Source organism: Hippopotamus amphibius, chromosome 17 (assembly GCF_030028045.1).
Source record: "Hippopotamus amphibius kiboko isolate mHipAmp2 chromosome 17, mHipAmp2.hap2, whole genome shotgun sequence".
Classification (NCBI taxonomy): domain Eukaryota; kingdom Metazoa; phylum Chordata; class Mammalia; order Artiodactyla; family Hippopotamidae; genus Hippopotamus; species Hippopotamus amphibius.
In genome coordinates, this window is record NC_080202.1 from 49,744,460 (window position 1) to 49,767,512 (window position 23,053).

Here is a 23,053-nt window from a genome sequence, read left to right on the forward strand (position 1 = left end):
GCGTGGCGTGCGTGAGTGAAGGCGAGGCCGAGAAGGAGAATTTACGTTCCGGATCACGCTCGGTAATCTCCGGTAATCCTCGACAACTTCCGGCAATGGGCTCCTCCTCCGCCGATTCACCTCGGGTATTTCCGTCAACCTTCGGGCCTTTCCGTCTAGCACCCGCGTGGGTCTCTCCACTTCGGGTTTTTCCGTGTCCCGCTCGGAGGTACTCGGCGATCGCTCGGCCTCCCTCATCCCCCGGTAACGGTCGCTGGTGAGTTTAAATGAGCCGGGGCTGGCCGGGCCGGAGCCGCTACGGGGGGGGGGCCTGAGGCACTGCAGAAAGTGGGCCTGAGCCTCCAGGATGACGGTGCTGCAGGAACCCGTCCAGGTAATGGTAACCCTCTTCTCTGAGTCTTGGCTTGCAGCCTCGGTCGGGAAGCAGCGTATGGCCACTCCGCGGCCTGGTGCGGCCTAGGCCCGGCTGCTTCTCCCGCCTCCCCTCACGCCGGCTCCTGCCTGTCTTCTCGTCCGTTCCGAGGCCTTGCCCGCAACCTTAGCCGTGTTACCTCTGGCCCTACATTACTTCTTCCCCTGGTGTGAGCGAGGTCGGCGATAATACCTCCTTTCCCCTCCGGCCCAGCGTCCCGCGAGTCCCTCCTGTCAGCCCAGGGGCCGGGCCCCGGCCGGGGTGAGGGATGCGGGGGCTGCAGACTCGCCCCAGGTGCTCTCTTGCTTAAGGATGATTGGGAGGCACGTTTGATCGGCGTTTGTACGGTCTTCCTAATGGTGGGAGAAGTTTGCGGGACGAGTGTTGGGTTTGTTTTTGTTTTCTGTGAGAGGGTGGAGGGAGGGTAGGATCGGTGTTTTTAATACTAATTTCTATTTTGGTAACAGACTTTATAGTCCACGTTGCTTTTCTCGCTCACTAAATTTCCCTCTGGACAATGATATGCGAAGAGAACCCCAAGGCCCAGTGCTGGGACGCAAGCACCTCTGCAAGGGGAGGGGGGGGTGGAAACGGCAAAATTGGGTTTTTTCCATGACCTGCGATGGGGATCAGAAGTGTTTTATTGTGTATGTTTATAAGGTGTTCAGGAAATGAAAGGCAGATAATGGTTGTTCCATTTATACCACACCAGGGTATGCTTTGACGCACAGTGCTCTGTTGGCATGGGAGAAACCCTACTGGATTTTAAGTGTGTGATGCAGTGCCAAGTCATTTCCCCCCTGCCATCTGAAGAAACTGAATCTTTTGTCTCTTGGTGATGGACCAGGTCAGGGAGATTTTCACCCTACCATATGAACTTTGACTTAATTCGAAGAGTTGACCTCTATCAACTGCTGTCATTGAGTCATGGACTTTATTTTGAAGTTATAAAGCAAGCCGATTTTAGAAATTGCTTCATATTGCCCTTAAAGACCTGTGATATCAAATAGTAAATGTTTTAATACATCACTCCTTCATTTTTCCTTAATTTTTCTTCACAGGATGAAATATCAATTTCTCCTAGTTGGCTTCTTCTCCAGCTCTTTACATATAGCAGCTATTAGTTTTGTAATTAATGTAATGTGGGATTCTATCTTAGGAAGTTTACCTGTTTGTATATTATACTAGTGCTTTCAAAGCTATTTCTTTCCATCCAAATTTCTCTTACTAGTAAAGAGTTGCGTTTTGAGATTTTTTTTTCCAGGCCTAACATAAAATTAGAAGTTCCTGTTTCTATCTTCTTAAATTAATAAGCAGATCACTCAAGTTGTTTAATTTCTGTTTCATATTTTTATTTTGTCTTAATAATTAATGATACATTTGCCTTATAGATATGTTTTCTAAAAGGATAGACTAGTTTTATTGCTAGCCTATAACCACTATTTAATAACAATTTCAACTTGCATAAAAGCATGGAGAAGGAAAGAAATATGTAGCCAGTTCCTTGATAGTACCCATCAAGTCTCCTCTTTTTCCTTGAAGTACTCTTAGCAGTAAATGCAGTTCAGTATTTTTAAGTCTTAAGAGTCAAGTTTTTCTCCCCCCCCCCCCCGCAACTACCTTTGTTTATTAGATTTGGGGACAGTGGTAAGAAGTTTTAGAATATAGCTAGGTGAGGATTTTGGCTGTAATTTTTGTATAGGAAATCATTCAAGAAGGGATCTGGAGCAGTAGGAGGAACAAGCAACTTTGGTTTGGCTGCAATGATAAAGACAAACTGATCAGGAAGAGTGCTGAAACTGGAAAGAAGCAGTTAGGAAGAAAATAAAAATAGAACAACTAAATAAGATACTTTTTTAAAAAAACTGTGGTAAGTGATTGCATGTATTTGTAGAGGAATGAAAGTTAGAAAGGCATTTCCTTTCTAGGGGTGCCTCAGGGTTCCAGGTATTACTAGGCATAGGAAAAAATTGAGAGAAAAGATGAGCAACAGTTTTTTGCTTTTTCTTTTTTTAAAGTTTTAACATGGAATACCCAGTTTGATATACCATGTAAGCCTAAACATAAGCGCTTCCTCCAAATTATCTCTTATAGAAAAGTGTTACTTTGAGTCTTTTCAAAAATCTCCCCTATTGTGAGGCAGAAATTCTGTCAAATATTTTATTTTAAAAATAACTATTTGGGGAAGACACACTAGCCTCAGTGACTTTAATCAATGCTAATTTGGATGTTTCTAAAAATTCATCTGATGAAATTTATTTTTTTAAAAGACATTTTGCATAGATTTATCAATTAATCCTGGAGGTAGGACATCATATTTAGAAGTGTTGGATGAGGTTGTAAAAAAGCCCTGCAAGAATCACCTTAATAAGTAGTATAGTAAGTGGGTGCTTTACGCATATAATATTGTTTTAGAGATCATGAGATAGTGAAGGAATGAATACTTTTGGCTTGGGATAAGATATACAGGGACAGCATCTAAAGTGGATTCAAAGGGTATCATTCTCAAATAACTTAGAATTGAAGGTGCTGTATTCAGGAAAGGCGTGTTAGATGATCCCGCCCCCCCCAAAAAAAGGCTTTTTAATAAAATAGTCCTATTCAGTGAGACTAGAAAAAAATGAGATTCCTAAATATATTTATGATTTAAAAAATATATGTATGTAGGGCTTCCCTGGTGGTTCAGTGGTTAAGAATCCACCTGCCAATGCAGGGGGCATGGGTTCAATTCCTGGGTCGAGAAGATCCCACATGACGCGGAGCAGCTAAGCCCATGCACCACAACTACTGAGCCCACACACCTCAACTACTGAAGCCTGTGTACCTAGAGCCCATGCTCCTCAACAAGAGAAGCCACTGCAATGAGAAACCCACACACTGCAACAAAGAATAGCCCTGGCTCGCCACAGCTAGAGAAAGCCCATGGGCAGCAAAGAATACCCAATGTAGCCATAAATAAATAAATAAATCTTTAAAAAATATATACATGTATGTAAATTGATAAATCAGTAGGCATTTGACTATTTGATCTTCATTCAAAAATTTATATATTCAAGTTAGCTGAAACATGTTCGTTTATGAAATTTTCCTTTGGGAAACAGATTATGTTTAGGTACAATATAGTATCTTGAAGACAGTGCTACATAATACCTGAACTGAGAGAATGAACTTTGGGGTAGGGAGGTAGAGGAGAAAATCATCACAAATATGTAATAATTCCTTTATGGACTAGTGTCCTAATATAACCTTTGTGCTTATAGAGAGAGAAAGCATGAGACAAATCATCACAAATTAATAATTATAAACTGTGATACCAATATAAAATAAAAAGTTTAAAAAAATAAAAAAAACTGTGATGAGGGCGATATAATAGTATATTAGGAGAGAAATCTAATAGGAGTGTCCTGACCTAAGTCAGATTTGCAGTTGGACCATCAAAGTTTGGAAGCAGCCTCAATGAAAAAATCAAATTGGAAAGAATGTTATGCACCTGCTATGTGCCAAGCACAGATAAAAGACATTCTAAAACCTTTAAAAAGGATGTTAGGGAAGTTCCTTTTGAGCAAATAACACTGAAGCGGAGTTCAAAGTTTGAGAAGAAAACAGTAATTTGAAGAGCATTACGAGCAGAGAAAACAGCATATGCAAAGTCCTTAAGACATAGCAGAACTTGGCATTAGAAGAACTGAAAGCGGGCCAGTGTGGCTGCAGTTGCATAGTAGTGGAAGGCCATTATAAGGAGCTCAGTTTTCATTCTGAGTGTAATGGGGAATCATTGAAGGATTTTCAGCCAAGTGTTGACGTGATCTGATATAGATCTTAAGATCTCTCTGGCTACTGTATGTGAAAGGTCAGGGAGGAAGGAGGCAAGAGGAAAAAACAGTCTTAGGATGAAGGTAACCTGACTTGAAGTAGTAGCAGTGGATTTGGAAAGACGTAGATAAATTCAGATGTTTTGGAGGTAGAACCAATGAGACATGGAAATTGATTGATTGTGGGGGGATCAAGAACGGCTACTTGGATTTCATTTTGGGGGTACCATTTAATAAATGGAGAATTCTTTGAGGGGAGACAGATTTGAAGGAGGACAATTAAGAATTCTGTTGTGAACAGATTGAGTTGGGAGATATTTGTGAAACCAACCAGTAGAAATGTGGATTATAACCTCTAGTCTTTTGAGGGGTCTAGTCTTGTTGGAAAGATAAGTATGTTTAACAGGAACAGCTGGATAATGTTACAAGTCAGTATGTATTTGATTGTACAGATAGCAATAAATTTAGGAAAGAGATCCCCATAGACTGGAAAAATGGGAAAGGTTTCTTGAAGGAGTAGAACTTAAAGCTTTAGAAGGTGGAAAGGGTTTGAATTTGTAGAAAGAGAGAATATTCTTGGCATGGAATGGCATGAGCAAAAGCCTAAAGTTGAGAATGGTGTTTAGGAACAAGAAAACAATAAAATTATAACCTTGGCTAGAATGGGAATTGAGAGAAGGAAAAGATAAGGTTTTGCTAGCCAGGTAGAATCAGAGTAGAGGGGACTTAACATCCAGGCTGAGGAGTTTAGATTTAATTTGTTGGTAATAAATAGCCATTATAGGTTTTTGAACAGGAAAATTATGTAATGAAAGCACTGCTTTGTAAAAATTAATCTGGTGCTGTTGGGAAGGAGGGACAAGACAAGATTTAGGGAGACATACAGGCTAGTAGAATAATGCAATTAAATGGTAATATACATCAGGGTTTCTCAACCTTGGCACTGTTGATGTTTGGAGCAAGCTAATTTTTTGTTGTAGGGGCACTGTTCTGTGTATTGTAGACTTTTGCAGCATCCTTGGCCTCTACCCACTGGATGCCCCCTCTATTTGTGACAACCAGAAATGCCCTGCAGGCATTACTGCATGTCCTTTTGGGGGGCAAAATTGCCCAGACTGAGAACCACTGATGTAGAGCTGAACTAAATTAGAGTTCCAGAGATTAGATTGTAATGTATGATAGAAAAATCCCACAGTGATTTTTTTTCTTCATACCTTCTTATATTGTCCATTTCTTTTACCATCTAAAAGAAGGCAGCTATTTTCTTTTTTAATAAAAACAGGAACAACACAAAACAGTCTGTGTGGTCACATTTAAGTCTGAATTAGCTGTACAACTTACAGAGGTTTGTTTATATTTAAAATAATATTTCATATTTAAGAAGAGCAACCAAGTAAGGAACTTTGCTATTAATTACTGTGGTGTTGATTTAATTATCTTTTAAAAATCCGTGTAGCCTAGGACTGACCCATTAATTTAATCAGTGGCATTTCTCTTTTAAACTTTTTTTGGATCAGTGGTGGTGTTGCTCTGTTTGGCTTCATAACCTTTAGCCGCATGTCATCCATCTGGCTTTCATTTGTAGAACTCCTGAAGTGATGCACTGAGTGATATTCTTTTGGGGGCAGGTTTACACCAGCATTTGAGCAGTAGATGAATGACAAGGGCTGATCTTAGCCCTGCCTGTCATCAGCTATTAATTTGTAATGCTTTTGAGAATAGTTCATTCCCCACTCCATTCCCCCAGAAGAGATACATACCATGACTCAGATGCTTGAGCAGAGTGGTGATGGAAGCTATATGTGGAAGGCTTTACTTCTGGGATGTATGGGAGTTTTTGTTGCCTGCCTTCACTATCCCTTTCTGACCTTCTTAAGTATTGGTAATAAAAGAATAATGTTGTTCTGAGCAAAACTTGGTTTTAAATCAGAAATGGATAAAACTCTTGAATATGATATTTTTTCTCTTTGATTTCTTTCATTTTAGAAAGACAGAAAGAAATTCAAAGTTCTAGGACTTCTTGGCCATAGTCTTTATGTGCCAGACTTCCCTGGTGATCAGTATCACTACTGTAGCTGGCGAATCAACCATTGGGTGGTTTGTGGCTCATATGTTACAAAATAAACAATTGTGGCAGATATGATGGGAGGTGTTATATAAGCTATAAATTATATGTATTGAATTTGTTTATATGAAGAGCTGGAAAAGCAAAAGGTTTTAAGTGCCTAATGTGTGCCAGTCAGTATACTTGGAGCACCATATACGTATCATTTCGTTTAATCCACACAAGTCCAAAAATAGAGTTCCATTTTTCAAATGAGGAAATTGAGGCTGAGGAAAGTTAAATAATTCCCCAAAGTCACACGGCTGAAAGTGCTGCTACACAAATTTGAACACAGGTCTCCAACATCAAATCCTGGGTATATTCTTTCTACTCACCATGTTCTTTCAGTAGAGTCTTAGGAAATCCCCATATTTTATAAAGGAGTGATTAGGTGATAATTATTTGCATCACAATAATAATTCTATGTATCACAGAGTTTCTTTCGAGATTTCCTGAGATCCTTAACTGTTAGACATAATAATACAGAAAAACTTGAGGCTAAGACTAACATAAAATGCTAACAGTGGGAGGACTGCCAGAAGTCAAAAATCATGTGTTTATTCATTCACCATACATTAGTTAAGCAGCTGCTTAAAAAGTACATAATAATGCTGGGAGTATATAGTGAGCAAAAACATATGTAGTCCCTACCTTTCTAGAGTTTCTGTTACAGTGAGGAAGACGTTACTCACATACTCTCCTAAATATGTAAAATTACAACAGTGAGAAGTACTGCAGAGGAAAGGTACTTGGTATTATCAGAGTGTATAAGGATGCCTAACCTCATTTGGGTGTCCTAAAGAAGTCTTCCCTGGGAAAGAAGTCCAAAGAATGACTAGAATTTGCATAGTTTCAAGGAAAGGAGGGAGTGTGCCAGGCAGTATGAACTATGTTTAAAGGACCTGTGGCAGAAGGATAGCATGGCAGATTTGAGGAGCTGAAAGAAGGTCACTGTGCGAGCATGAGAAAACACAAGACGAACAAAAGGGGTACATATAGACTATACCACACTGCCTAGTTTGGTGGCTTTGGCTTTTATTGTTAAGAACAGTGAGAAGCCACTGAAGGATTTTAAGCAAAGGGGTAATGTGATCAGATCTAACTTGTGAAAAGCCCATAGGGAGAGAGTGGATCATATGGTAGAAAAGAATTCAGAGAGGCGAAGTAAGACACTATTAAAGTAATCCAGGGACAAAATGGTCTGCCTTCAAAAGTAAATTTATTGAGTGTTTTCTTCTCATTATTACTGCAGTTGCCTAATTTAAATGAGTATCATTTTAAAAGATACCTATACGCATAGTTCCAGAACCCTAGGTCATGTATGGTCTGGAAGAACACCAGAAGGCCAGATCAGGTCTTTTGGGGATTTAGAATTTAGCCAGGCACTGTACTAGGCTTATCTCAGAGGTAAGTATTTTTATTCCTATTTTACAGATTAAAGCTAAAGCTCAGAGAATTGACTTGATCATCTAGATTAGTGTCAGAGGGATCTTTATCTGCCTTGGATTGAGGTGTGGGGATCATATTAAGCATTCAAGAAATAATTGAGTCAGATTAGATTTGAATACCCTTTAGCTGTTGTTTTCTGAATGACTTTTTTTGAGTTATTATTCTATCCAAATGTTGAAATTCTCTGAGGAAAACACTCATAGTTTATTGCAATACCTTTCTATCTCTTTGGTATGTTGTAGTATAGAGGAAATGTAGATTAGATAGCAGTGATTCTGTAGTATATTTAAAACCTGTTCTTATATTCACTCCTTGTTAACACCACATATTTCTGTTCAAAGGTTCAGCTTCCTGACTGTTTGATAAGAAAACAAAAGCACAGTGAACACAATGACAGTGCCCAGATAGGTGCCTATAGAATAACACTTGACTTATTCATAATTTCTCATTGTCAATAGAGACCTGAAAATTCAAAATGTTAAGGTTTTGTGCAGCCCACCTGAAGAACTTGAATTTCTCAAATTGGTTGTTTTTTATGTTATTTGTTTTTTACTGCAATCAGCGTCGTATAGCAAACAAAGTAGACACTCAATAAATATTTACCAAATAGATGAATGATGTGTTTCAAAAGTGGTAGGCATATTGAATAAGATGATAAGGAAAATGCTCTAAGTAGTATGGAGACACGATCTAGACTGCTATTAACCAGAAAAATCTGGTTATCTTCCAGGTATTTATAGATCACACCACTAAGAGATTTCATCGCCTCAAAACCTGATGTATTCCAACCCCTCCGTCAGACCAAGCCTTGTCTCCTTACCAGATTCTTGGTTCCTTTATAATGTTTTGCTTATTGTATCAAGGAAGAAACAACTGGATGTTACTTTTTTATATTGCTAGCATTAATGTTTTAATCATGTTAGTAAATTTAATTATAGTAGAAATATCTTATATTTTACCTCCAGATTGGGTTACTAAAAGTTTGTACATCAGTAAGTGGAAAATAGATTCAGAGTTTTAAAACATTCATTCAACAAACATTGAGCATTCACTATGTTTAAAGACAGTTATCTAGGATAACTAGGGAAATAACTAGCTAAGTAGGATATCCAGGGAATTATAGAGAAAAATAGAATCTGGCTTTTGCCCGCAAGAAGTTGCAACCTAGTTAACCAAATAATATAACCAAATCTAATAAACAGCCTCATATTTAAAAAAAAAAAAGTATAAACAAAATTGTTTAGGACCTCATAGAATGGAGTAATTAATATTTCATGGGATAGATCAGTGGAGGCTTCGTGAAAGGAAGAGACCATGTAAACTGAATTTTGAAAAAAGGATGACAAATTTCAGGAGGTAGAAGGTAAAGACAAAGGAGACTGAGATATGAAAATACAGCTAATGTTTAGGGACCAATGGAGGCTTTTTATGGTTTTAGACCATAGGAAGCTTTGGTGAGATGTGAAAAACAGAGCTGAAAAGGGATGATTAAAGCCCAAAGGATGTGAATGGTTTACTAAGGAGTTTGTACTTTATTCTGTAGAGGTTTATTATGTAACCTTTGTGCGGCTGTCCCAGAGAAATCATTAGAAAGTTTTGATCAGGGAAGAAGACATGAGAGTGATAATGATGATGGCATCAGCTAAAATTTATTGAATAATTATTAGGTATGTGCTGGGAACCATTGTGTACTTTATTCGAGTCTTATGTTTTAAATGAAGAGACTAAGACTTAAGAGACATTGTTACTTGCCTAAGACACAGAATTAGTCAGTCTTGGAACATGAATTTGAACCCAAGCCTCTCACTGTTGTCTTCTGTTTAGCAGTGATGATGTTTTTGTTTGAGGAATTCTGGGACAGGATGGATTACATTATAGCCTATAGGCAGGAAGACCACTTGAACTAAAAGTTTAAAGGAAAGAAGCTTCTGTTACAGACTGGGACTAGAAAAGAGGGGATAACCCCTAGGTACTTTTCTTAAAGTTCTGTAAATGATGGTTAGGTTCACTAACTAGCCTATTAAAATCTTTTAAATCCATAATGTACCCAAGTTGAATTACCAATACAGTCATTATTTCATGTATACTTACCCAACATTTGTGACCTTGTATGATGAAAGACTTTTTGAGTTTCAAACAAGAAATACCTCTCCTAGTCCTGGAAACAGCAGTGCTTCTTAGGTACTCGTACCGCTGCAGTCTCTAATATGCAAGAGAAAGCACCTTTCTAGGTCAATAACTTGTCTCTTTCCCTTTCTTTTGAGTATCTAAATTGAATTCCATAAATATTTATTGAACACCTTTTATGTATTGGGCTCTAATACTGTCTCCCATCAGCTAGACCAGTGATTCTTAATGAACTAAAATATTTGTGAACCCCTAACACTGTATACAGATTTTCTGTATATATGTCCCTGTGCTTTTTTCTGGGGAGGAGGTCCATAGCTTTCATAAGTTTTTCAAGAGTATGCTATAAAAGGAAAGAGAACTACTTACCTAGAAAGTATAAGAATTGTTCTGAACCCTGAATGCTTACCAGTGAAAAGGTTTAAAAATAAGGATATCTAAACTCAATCCCAGCTTCCAGGGATTGTGATTCAGTGGATTTGAGGTAGAGCACCACAAGAAAGAGTTGATAGCCACTGATCTACACAGGAATAACACTAAAGCGCACTCCATGAGAACAGAAACTATTTGTTATTTATTGGTCCTCAAGTCTAGAAAGTGCCTGGCACGTAGTAGGCACTCAGTAAATATTTATTGAATGAATGAATATTAGAGCCCTCCAGTTGAGAAAGCTTTATGAAGTAGATATTATTTAAGCTGGGTCTATAGGGATGAGCAATTTATAAGGGGAGGTAGGTGAAGGAGCTCATATTCTCCAGTGAAGGAAAAGAAATTACAAAGACAGAGGTCTAAAAGTTCATGGAGAGTTGAGTGAGTAAATTCAGATGTGTTAGGAGCCATACTGTGAAGAACCTTATCTAACACGTTACGGAGTTTGCACTGTGAGCATTGAGGTTTTATTGCTTAAATTAGGCATGTTGATTTGAGTATCATATGCAAGGCTCTGTGCTATGAGTTACCTTGAAACTCTCTTATGTCCGTATATTTATGTGCTTTTTCCTCCACTTGCAGGCTGCTATATGGCAAGCACTAAACCACTATGCTTACAGAGATGCAGTTTTCCTCGCAGAGCGACTGTATGCAGAAGGTTTGTAATTTGTTCATTTCTGTAGAACTGTAAAAGAGTGAAATATATGGAATTGCATAACTTTTTATAACTGTAGCAAGATTCTGGGTATCACTTTTTCTTTTTTTCCTGCCTGAGACACGTGGCATGTGGGATCTTAGTTCCTTGACCAGGCATCAAACCTGCGTCCCCTGCATTGGAAGCACAGCGTCTTAACCACTCGGCTGCCAGGGAAGTCCCCTGGGTCTCACTTTTGTTTTATCTTTATGATTGACACTAGCTCATAACAATTTTTCCCAGTACCTGTGTAGCTCCTTATATGCTACTTTTAATAACTATGTAGAGTTGCTTTGGGTTTTATGCTATGGTTTACTTAATGTTCCAATCTTTAGGTATTTTTTCCCGTGTTTCTTATTAGAGTCTATATTCTGTGGCTTAGAGCATGGATTTCGAGGCTACAGCCTTAGTACAAACCCTAACCCTGTCACTTAAACATGCAGTAGTATACCTTGGGCAAGCTACTTAAAGTCTGAGTATTTCCAATTTCTCATGTATAAAATAAAAATAATATTTGTCTCATAGAATTGAAGAATGAAATATTTAAAGCACTTGGCACAGCCTTCTGGCATGGTAATAAATGCTCAGTAAATATCAGCTGGTAGTGTGTTTTGTTTCTGTCATTAATTATTATAATCCTCTTTCTAAGATGCTAAGGTAGATTATTATGTACAGCTTTTCTTTTAAGTCATTTCCTTGGGTTATATCCTCTAAAATGGAATTTACAAGTCAGAAGGTGTGATCAGTTCTACAACAGATTATTTTTTGCCCAGTTGATAACCCAGCAGAGAGAGGTGTGATAATCAAGGTGTCACCAGTGGTGTGAGACTTCCTTCATAGTCCTGTCAGTATCAGATTTACCATTATAATGTATTTGTGCTTACTGAAAAATTGTGAGGTAATAAATATATAGTTCTTAGTAGTTTAAACAAGTTTTTAAAAATTTATCATAGTATTATTACTTAATCTAGTCAGTGTTATTTATTAAATAATTTTCTCCCTCCCACATGGTATTTTACTTGGTTTTTTGTATTAAACTTTTAAAAAATGTTTTGCTCTGTCCCCAGAACCTCTCCTCTCTTTCATTACATAATTTTCTATTTTTAACTCAATATCAAACTGTTTTATTATTAACACTTTATATTGTCTTTTAATATCTAATAAGGCCTACCTCCCATCATTTTTTTTTTCTACTTCATTCTTTGGTAAGAAGTCTTTACCCTTTTTTTTTTAATTTATTTTTATTTTTTGGCTGCATTTGGTCTTCATTGCTACACACAGACTTTCTGTAGTTGCGGAGAGCAGGGGCTACTCTTCATAGTGGTACGTGGGCTTCTCGTTTCGGTGGCTTGTCTTGTTGCAGAGCACAGGCTCTAGGTGCATAGGCTTCGGTGCTTGCAGAGTATAGGCTCTAGAGCATAGGCTCAGTAGTTGTGGCACACGGGCTTAGTTGCTCCGCAGCATGTGGGATCTTCCTGGGCCAGGGATTGAACCTGTGTCCCCTGCTTTGGCAGGCAGATTGTTGATCACTGTGCTACCAGGGAAGCCTTTTTTAATTCTTTCATTTTGTGTGTGTGTATTTTATTACTGCTTGGAAATTTCACAGCTATTTTGATCAGTGCTGACCTGTCACCATGTAAGTCTATGAATTAATTTAGGAAGTATTGATATCTTACTATCTTATAGCCTTCTTAACCAGAGAGAGTGCTGCCTTCTTTTTACTCTGGTGTTTAACTCAATTTTCCCACTTTCTGAGTAACCTCCCATTGAATTACCAAAAATTTTTATTTTTTTTTATGATTGTAGGTAAGTTTTATTTTTGTCTGTCTGCATGAACTAGTAGTGAAACCTTTCTGCTCAGTTATATGATTTTACTCTAATAAAGTGCTTAGTAACTCAACTGCAGGCATAGAAGGTAGATATTAGGGGTTTGCTGAACGTGTGTCAAAAAGGGACAAGGGATGAGAACATTAAGAATACAGACAAGATGTGGACCAGGAAATGTAAACTACATAGGAAAGTTAAAACAGAAAGGGACTGATGAATAAAACGATTTAGAGAGGTACTAGAAGTCCAGGTGAAGTTGAATTGGGAGATGTATGGCAATAACATATGAGAGGAAGACCAGAAGTGAAGTGCAGAATTCTTTCATTAATGAAGCAGTGTGTCTTGAATTTAGTAACTTGAGAGTTATAAGGAGAAGGTATGAATCTCAGGAGCAGGGGTTTTCACAAAAGGGCAAAGCGTAATACTTGGAAATAGTTGTGAGAAGCAAGGAAGAAACCAACCTTACTAAAGATAGGAGGGAATTAGCATCCCTTTGAGAGTGCTGTCAGGTCCTCAGGGGGAGAACAGGAGCTCAATGAGAAAAGTGAGGGAAGATCTGTGGACCAGAAGTCTTAGGTCCAAAGGAAAAGATTTAGAAGAGGGAGAGGCTTGGAAAGAAGGTGATACAATAGATTGCCTTATTCTGCTCAATTATGTAAAAGCAAAGTTTGTTGTGGGTAATCTACTTACATATATTTTCCTTGATACTTAGGCAGCCCCCATGTTTTGCTGACATATACTTCTTTCTTTTTTTTTAATTTGTTTGTTAAAAGGTAGGCAGTTTCTAGTTTATTATAGTTAGATTCCAAAAGATTGCAAATTAGTGGTTTCTTTATTCTTTTTTTTAATTTATTTCTTTTATTTATTGGCTGCGTTGGGTCTTTGTTGCTGCACACGGGCTTTCTCTAGTTGATGGGAGCGGGGGCTACTCTTCATTGTGGTGTGCGGGCTCCTCATTGTAGTGGCTTCTCTTGTTGCAGAGCATGGGCTCTAGGGCTCCTCACTGTAGTGGCTTCTCTTGTTGTAGAACACAGGCTCTAGGCATGTGGGCTTCAGTAGTTGTGGCACATGGATTCAATAGTTGTGGCACACGGGCTTAGTTGCTCCACGGCATGTGGAATCTTCCCAGAGCAGGGCTCGAACCTGTGTCCCCTGCATTGGCAGGCGGATTCTTAACCACTGCACCACCTAGGAAGTCCAAATTAGTGGTTTCAAATTTAGTTCATTGGGTTTTCCCATAGAATTGCAGCAGGATTCCACATTAATCCACATAAAGCTATTTAATCCACTTTCTATCTGTGCCTGATATAGTGCTTAACACTTGGGAAGTAGTTCATTGTTATTAACATTTTAGAAATAAAGACACCAAGACCATTGTTCACCAGGTTTCTACCTGTCTTAATGATTAACGGGACAAATGTAGAAACTGCATTGAGTATAGTGATTTCCATAAATTGGGCTTAGTTGAAGAGAACTGAATCAGAGTAAAAGGTTCAGCATCTGGTTCTCTTGTCTGTCTTAGCCATGATATTGACAGCCCAAACTCACAGAATTATGTGACTGCAAGTGGCAACTTTTTTAAAAATTTATTTACACAGTTATGTTAAGGTCATCATTGAGGGAAATTGTCCAAATACTACTAAAGATATGGCATATTGTGTCATTTTTAGGCCATTACTTGTGGAAAATTTGATAAATATATCTTGTTGCTAAAAATTCAAGTCACTTTGTCACATGGGGGAGAGAAAGGATATCTGGCCTATTGGCCTATTCTTTTACTGTCAATAGTTAAATTCTTACTGATGAAAAAGATGATGCTATTTTTTTTAATATTCTATTTATTTGGTTGTTTATTTGTTTATTTTTTGGCTGTGCCATGCAGCTTGCGGGATCTCAGTTCCCTGACCAGAGATTGAATCTGGACCACAGCAAAGGAAGCCTAAAATCCTAACCACTAGGGAACTCCCATGCTAATGTTTTTAATCATCATAGTTTTCATTTTCATTATGTGTTAGTGCATTAAGACTCTGGTCTTCCCAACGAAGTTTTTTAATCCAAGACTCAACTATTTCAATGCATTAACTTAGATGTTTCACACAAACATCACATACGCAGGTGAGTCAAAAATTATCCACACTCCTGGTTATATTAAAACTTCTGTAAATTATACAGTGTGGGTAATTTTTGACTCTCTCTCGTACATCAAACGCAATTCAGGCAAAACTGGATTCATACTGTTCCCACCCTATTCTAAGACACCACCATGTCTTAGTAGAAAAGCTTCCTAACTGATTTTCCCATATTTACTCTTTCCTGTGGCTTCCCTTCCCCGTCCCAAATCAACCCATTCTCTTTACTTTCCTCCTTAAAACCCTTTAGAGGTGTATAATAGCTATAATAATTTACCCCTAAATCTTTACACAGCTTACTAAGCCCTGCACGATCTGGCTGTCTGCTTTCTCCTTATATATTGCCATTTCCCCCTCAAACACTAGGGAGCCTTTTAAAATTTCCTCCAGCCCTCTTATCTGTGGTGTATTTACTCCAAATATGTTTTCAAAGTATTTAAAAATATTATTAACCCCCATCATATACAATAAGTATAAAGCCAGTTAGTACTGAAATTTAGGTTGTGAACAAATATGGAGAAAATAAAAATTAAGATTAGTATTAAAATACTGAAGTTGTATATGTAGACGAACTGTTCAACAACAGAATTGACTCTAAAGGGTGGAACGAATCATACCTGATATGTAAAGTACAGCATCCAGGCATTTGGAAACAGCAAAAAAAGTGATAAAATGGATTTACTTGAGTTTGTGGCTCAATGTCATGTATGTGTACCCCACGTTAATATCAGATGACTATTCAGGTATTGTAAATTTAGGAGAAGGTCAGTAATAATTTAATAATAACACATAGAGCTCTTACTTTGTGTCAGGCATTATCTGAAGCACTTATATATTAGTTCATTTAATTCTAACAGAACTAAGTACGTAGAGACAGGTATCACTATGTCCTTATTTTACAGATGAAAAAACTGAGGATCAGAGAAGTTACCTTGCCCTGAGTCACATAGCTAATGAGTGGTATTGCAGAAATCCGAACTCAAGCAGTTTGGCTCTAGAGCCATTACACTTATCCATGTGCTGTACTGTCTGTAGGTGATGTGAGAACTTAAAAGATAATCAAGATGGAATGTGTAGGGACTTCCCTGGTGGTTCAGTAGTTAAGACTTCACCTTCCAACGCAGGAAGTGTGGGCTTGATCCCTGGTCAGGGAGCTAAGATCCCACATGCCTCGAGGCCAAAAAAACAAAACTTTTTTTAAAAAAAGAAAGAAAAAAAAACAGACTGAATATTGTAACAGAATTCAATAAAGACTTTATTGGTCCACATCAAAAAAAAAATCTTAAAAAAAGATGAAATTGGTATCACAAATCATAGATGATTCCATAGGTTTTATGCCCTTTGAATACTTATAACATCAGAGTTTTTGACAGCGTAGCAAGCAGAGTACTCTAACCTCTAAGGAGTTCTCTTGGGGTATTTGTAGAATTTATCAAGGCTAGATGGAGTGTTCACTCACCTCAAGAAACTTTTAAGTCTTGCCAAAACTGGTCCATTTGGGAAAAGGCTGCTCATTTAGATTGTAAGTCAACATGAAGAAGAGGTGTCTGTCCAGTTAAAAGCACTGAGGGACTAATTCATCTTCCCATTTGATGGAAATGTATCTGAAGAACGCAAGCTTAAGCTCCTCTTAATTATTAAATGACAGCCTATATTTGAAGCCTAGCCTGTTTGTAAGAAGAGGAGTTTCAGTATTGTTCTGTAACTTTTTGTTTGTTTTTTCACCTAACAATACATTCTGGAAATCTTTGTCAGATTTGTTTTTGTTTATGTTTTTGACAGCTATAGAGTGTTTAATCGTATGGATGTACCTTAAATTTAACTCGTACATGATTGATTTATCAGTATTACTTGAAGAGTGACTTGGTGGACTCAGTGTTTACTTTGTTCCTGATTATAAAACAAAGCCGTCTAAGGACCTCCCATGGGTTCTGCATCTACAGATTCAAGAAGCTGCAGATGCGGAACCCGCAGTTACGGAGGGCCGATTGCATATTACAAACCACAGAATTCCCAATCAGATGTTTTAATTAAGGCTCTTAATAGAGGATGGCAAATAAATGTCATGCAGACATCTATAACTATTTCCAGATCCTGTTGTTTTGATCTCTGCACACTTACTAGCAAAGCCATGATCAGCCTTAGAATTTTCCTGAGTTTAGCACTTGAGGCAGCCACTGTCAGTCAGTGGGAGTTACTGTTCCAGATGAAATCTACTTGTCAACACTGCCTTTTTGAGATTTATTATAGCCACTGACTACTGGTTCACTATGTTTGGGGCTGTCAGGTTGTTTCTGGGAAGCCTCAAAAACCACCCATGTCTCTCCATGTGTTTCACAACCTTTCAAGTTGTTCTGGATTTACTTCACTGTCTTATAGTTTCATTAAGCTTAAGGTTTGTTTAAAACTCCAATCTATAGTCTCATTTAAACATATATGAGGGTGAGTCAAAAATTATCCACACTCTGGTTATATTAAAACTTCTGTTGCCCGCACTGTCTTATCAGCACTTTCCACTCAAGGCTATTGCCTCCCCAGTTACTGCTGTGCAGGTGTGAACGTGTTACATCAGTTCATTTGTAACTGCAGTGTGAGCAGTTTTGTGATTTGCACGAAAGAAGAGCAGCGTGCAGTGATTCATTTTTTGTGGTCTGAGGATGTACCTCGTGCTGTTATTTATCAAAGACTTTGCGCTGTATGGAGAAAGTGTTTTGTCACAAAGAAGTGTGGGAATGAATGGATAGAGAATTTCAAAGAAGGTTCTACAAGTGTTAGCCATCAAGAAGGAGCCAGATGGGCTTCCTAGGTGGCACAGTGGTTAAGAATCCGCCTGCCAGTGCGGGGGACATGGGTTCGATCCCTGCTCCAGGAAGATCCCACATGCCACGGAGCAACTAAGCCTGTGCGCCACAACTATTCAGCCTGCATTTTAGAGCCCGTGAGCCACAACTATTGAGCCCATGTGCTGCAACTGCTGAAGCCCATGTGCCTAGAGCCTGTGCTCCGCAACAAGAGAAGCCACGGCAATGAGGAGCCCACGCACCACAACGAGGAGTAGCCCCCACTCACCGCAACTGAAAGAAATCCCGCACACAGCAAAAAAGACCCAACACAGTCAATAAAATAAATAAATAGATAGATAAATAAATTAAAAAAAAAAAAGGAGCCAGATGCCCATCCATGTCTGATGACAACATTGAGCATACACGTGAAATGATTCTTTTGAATAGACGTGTGACAGTGGATTATGTGGCAAATCATTTGCAAATCAACCATGGCTCAAAGGTTCAACAGTCAACAGTGCTTGTTACAGTGAGATGCTTATTGAAGAGCTGAAGCCTAAACTTCGGACTGCTATCCAAGGGCGTTGTGATCTTGCATGACAATGCACGTCCTCACACTTCTGCCCACACTGTCGACACTCTGTAAAAACTTCATTTTGAGGTGTTAAAGCATTCTCCCCATAGTCCTGATCTTGCTCCATCAGACTTTCATCTGTTTGGTCCCCTGAAAGCAGCCCTACGAGGATGAAGATTCACTTCTGATGAAGAAGTGAAGACAGCAGTACATTCGTGGCTCGCAGTTCAGCCTACATCATTTTTTAATGAGGGAATACAAAAGCTTGTTGACAGATGGACAAAGTGTATTGAAAAGCAAGGAGGTTATGTTGAAAAATGATGTATTTGTCTTTTCTAAAAGTTAACTAAGCTAAATTCTATGGCCAGAGTGTGGATAATTTTTGACTCACCCTCATAGTTTTTAAGCCATCACACTTCAAAACAGTAATTGCAGTATGACATTAAAATCACACACATAATATTTGGTATCTTATGGTATTAGGGAATTTTACTACAGTGAAAAATTAAACATAATCCTTAAACATAATCAAGTGTTTGTAAACAAACATTTGATAAAGCATTTTTATGGCTGAAAGTTGAACTAGTTTTTGGGAGCCATTGTTTTATTGGTATAATAACTAGTTTTTAAAAGCTTAATTTATTAGATGACAAGAAACTAGGCCTTTGCAAAATCTAGAAGAAATCACATTTTTTAACTGATGTGAGTTAGCCCTTGTAATTCAGTGAAATAAACAATTTGTTCCCACTGCAGAACTCCTCATTCATTTTTTTTGCTTCTGAATCACAAATACTACTGTAGATCCTAATCCATGTATGCTAAAATTTCTTATCATTTACTACGTGTCATTTATTGTACACTGCTTTTTATACTAGGGTTTCTTGAAAAATCATAAGATGGACCAGATTTAAAACAGTGATTCTCAAAGTTTAGCATGCATCAAAATCACCTGAAGGGTTTATTATAACACAAATTGTTGGTCCCCACTCCCAGAATTACTGATTTTAGTGGGTCTGAGCTGAGATGGGGCCCAAGAACTTCCATTTCTAACCAGCTCCAAAGTCATACTGGTAGTGGTATAGGGACCACACTTTGGGAACCACTGGCTTAGATGATCCCTCAGCCCCCTGATATTATTACATAACCTATTTTTAGAAGCACAGAACTTAGGAATTTTCCCTCTTTCCTACTATCCCCTTTATTGTTCCCTCTATAGACTCTCATCTGAGGATTCTCTAGTGGTCCAGTAGTTAAGACTCTGTGCTTCTACTGCAGGGGGCGTAGGTTCCATCCCTGGTTGGGGAACTAAGATCCCACATGCCATGGGGGTGCAGCCAAAAAGAAAAAAAACAGACTCTCATCTGGATTGGTTGAGAGGTTGTAAGGATAGAAGTCAGGTGCTGGTCAGTTTGGAAGAGAGTAAATAAGGGGGAAAGTGCCACATTTCATTAACTAAGGCATTTTCTAATGTAAGGGAAAGAGGTTGATAAATAATTCAACTCTTGCCATTAAAGAACAGTTTAACCTCTGTTACTGGACAAGTGTCAAGTCTGTCATTTGAATGTTTAGTATGGGTATTCACACGTTAGAAATGTTTTCCTTTCTCTTAAATTATCTTGAATATAACCTAGTGTATATTTGGTGTTCGATATAAGTGGGGGTTTTTTTGTTTCTTTGTTTTCCAATCTGGTCTTTTTAACGTAGAAACTTTCAGATTGATAATTAGGTTTATCAATTTCATGAGAGGGAAACTGTAATATGCAAAAGAAGTGTTCTCCTGAATCTGCCCCCTTGCTTCAAATTCCCTGAGTTCCCCTCTCATGAAATTTGACTTCTGTCCTCTCAGAGAGTCCATTAGAAAAATATTACATAAAAACAAGATGCTTTTCTGGTAGTCTGTTTAAGGGTAGTTGTGTGCATGTGTTTGCTTTTCTTAAGAATTTACAGAGAATGCTATGGTTATCTTCATTGTATTATTTCCTTGATTCCTTGTAGGAAGAAGGTAATCAGGACTTGGAGAACTAACTTTTCTATCAGAAAAGTGTTTCTCCTTAATTCAAATTTGAATTAATAAATTGATTTTTGTATTAAATAACATGCCTGGTTGTTTTGTTGTTGCTAAATGTGTTTACGTATTGCTAGATGAATGATGATTCCCATTTAACATACTGAATAATAGTCCATTTTTTTTTTTCATTTGTGTTCTTAGTACACTCAGAAGAAGCCTTGTTTTTACTGGCAACCTGTTATTACCGCTCAGGAAAGGCATATAAAGCATATAGACTCTTGAAAGGACACAGTTGTACTACACCACAATGTAAATACCTGCTTGCAAAATGTTGTGTTGATCTCAGCAAGTAAGTTTCTGAATCTTTTTTATCTAATTTTGTTCTACTTACACTGTAGAATTCTGGATAAAATTCTTTTGATGAATTAACTCTGATTGACTCCCTTTCTCCCCTCTTTTGATAGTAGAGATATTCTATTTCAGTAACTTTTGAAATGTTTACACTGCTGCCTATGGCATTATTATTTTGTTATGGAGAGATTTCATTATTATGGTATAAATAATAGAATCTAACTCTGGAGAAAACTAAGTTATAACTGATTCCTACCATTTTTGAAAATGAGCCTAAGTGTTGTTTCTTTTCCTTTGCTTTCATTGCTAGCCCAGTTAGAATAAGCCTGAAAACCTAACTTACCAGTTCACCTGAGATTAATACTCCCTGGTGTCCAGATAGGTGTGTAATTATTGGCCTTTCAAAATCATTCTGTTTGGGAACCATTATTCCTTTGAAGCAACGGGGCAGATTCAGGAACACTTCTTTTGCATATTACAGTTGAGCAAAGTCAGATGTCCATATTCTGAATCTGGAGGCAGCTAGAGATTTAGGTAGCTATGTTCTGTCAAAGCTTTTTCTGCGCTGTGAGAAATGGAACAATGGTAGAGGTGACTAAACAATTGTAAAAGCCTGTGTATTTAGCTTGTAGGTTTACAGTGAAAGAATACAAATAAGCCTCATAAAATCTGCATCGTCTGGTACATATTTTATTTGTCCAGTGTCTAGTTGATGACTTTTAAATTAAAGCTAGCTAAAATATACATAAAATTTCTGAGACATTTGTTATTGAATTATTTCTACTCCAAAGATTCTGATGTTAAGTTCTTTAAAATCTGCTTATTTACTTTGCCAGCTTCTTAAGCCAGTTCTTACATTAGACATTCTTATCCCATTTATAAATATTTATAGTTTTTAAAAAGTCCCACTGATAGTAAAAGAACTTTGGATATTACATTTTATGTTTAGGGTATACTGTGTAAGCTTACTTGAGAGTTTTCCACATGATGATATGGAAAAAACTTTATTTTTTTATTAATTATTGTTGGAGTATGGTTGCTTTGTAATGTTGTGTTAGCCTCCACCACACAACAACATGAATCAGCCATACTCATACAGATATCCCTCCCCTTTTGGACGTCCCTCAATTTGGAAAAACACTTTGAAGCACAAACCATTACAAACTCTGATATGCTAAAAATATATAGTGAAATCAGGCAAATTTTTTTCCCTTTGGGGAACATTTGTAATTTTCTATATCAAGAAAACATAATTGATAAAAAGAGATGAAGTACTATTCAAGTTTCATTTGTAAACCTAGAAATAACTGAGGCCATTAAGTATGCAATTTTTAATTAAAATGTTAGTCTTGTTTAACCTGCTTACAAATTCCTACTTCAAGGAATTATAGAACTGAGAAGGAGCACCACATCTGTTAATGAAGAACCGTTCATACTTTTCCCCAGTATAATGGTCGTCCGTTTCTTTAGACATGAGTAATGTGTATATTGCTCAGACTAGATTTGTACATACACTAAAGGCAACTGTTTCTATTTTTAAAGGTAAGACTGAAATTTTAAGATCTTAAATTCCCAATCTTCCAAATGATTCTAAACACGTTTATTGCTATCCTAAAGGTACCATGAACTTTTTACTTTGTCTCCATAGTAAGAGGTACATTGGTCATGAAAAATGTCTTTACACACAATGCTTTTTATATTGACTTTTTTTTTAATCTATAAATTTGTGTTTTTAAAGACTTGCAGAAGGGGAGCAGATCTTATCTGGTGGAGTGTTTAATAAGCAGAAAAGCCATGATGATATTGTTACTGAGTTTGGTGATTCAGCTTGCTTTACTCTTTCATTGTTGGGACATGTATATTGGTAAGTAAGAATGATTCAGATTACCAGAAATCTGTTTCCAGTACTAGAATGCTTTGTGCTTGGACAAAAAAAAAAAAGAAAAGAAAACTGTTGGTCTGTGTTTATCAAATAGCATTTGGTTGGGTAGTACGCAGTCTTGTAGTTTCATGACCTTGTTACACCTGTAAAATGGTAGAGATGTTGATCCCGTCTATGAGTGTCCACTTTGCCTTAATGATAAATAGCTACAGCAGCACTGCCTAACAAGTGAGTATACATGTGGGTAGTTTTTTTTGTTTTTTTTACTTTGGGTGAAGAGAATACCTTCATGTGATCCACTGAGGAAAAAGAAGCAAAGAGTGAAGTTTTTTCTATAATATTAAATATCACCACTGCTCCTTAGAAAGAGGTTTGAAGTCACATTTCAGTAATAAAGAATAGCAGTTCCCATCTGGTATGTCATGATCAATTTGAGAAATTTCTTGTGATGGTAGTTGAAATAATAGTGATT

At 37.6% G+C, this 23,053-nt stretch overlaps 1 protein-coding gene across 9 annotated transcripts in view; it reads left to right on the forward strand.

Moving 5' to 3' along the window:
- Positions 1–210: 210 nt before the first annotated feature.
- The window catches only part of CDC27 (cell division cycle 27), a 56,422-nt gene continuing 33,579 nt past the window's right edge, over positions 211–23,053 (forward strand). For 4 of the 9 annotated variants that reach the window (XM_057715325.1, XM_057715326.1, XM_057715330.1 and 1 more), the window contains exons 1-4: positions 212–373; positions 10,916–10,991; positions 20,550–20,697; positions 22,438–22,563. In XM_057715325.1, coding sequence (XP_057571308.1) covers positions 347–373; positions 10,916–10,991; positions 20,550–20,697; positions 22,438–22,563 — 377 coding nt within the window. In that variant the 5' untranslated portion in view covers positions 212–346. Of the gene's footprint in view, positions 374–10,915; positions 10,992–20,549; positions 20,698–22,437; positions 22,564–23,053 lie in introns of those variants that run through there. The other 5 variants (XR_009049974.1, XM_057715329.1, XM_057715327.1 and 2 more) reach the window with 3 other exon arrangements.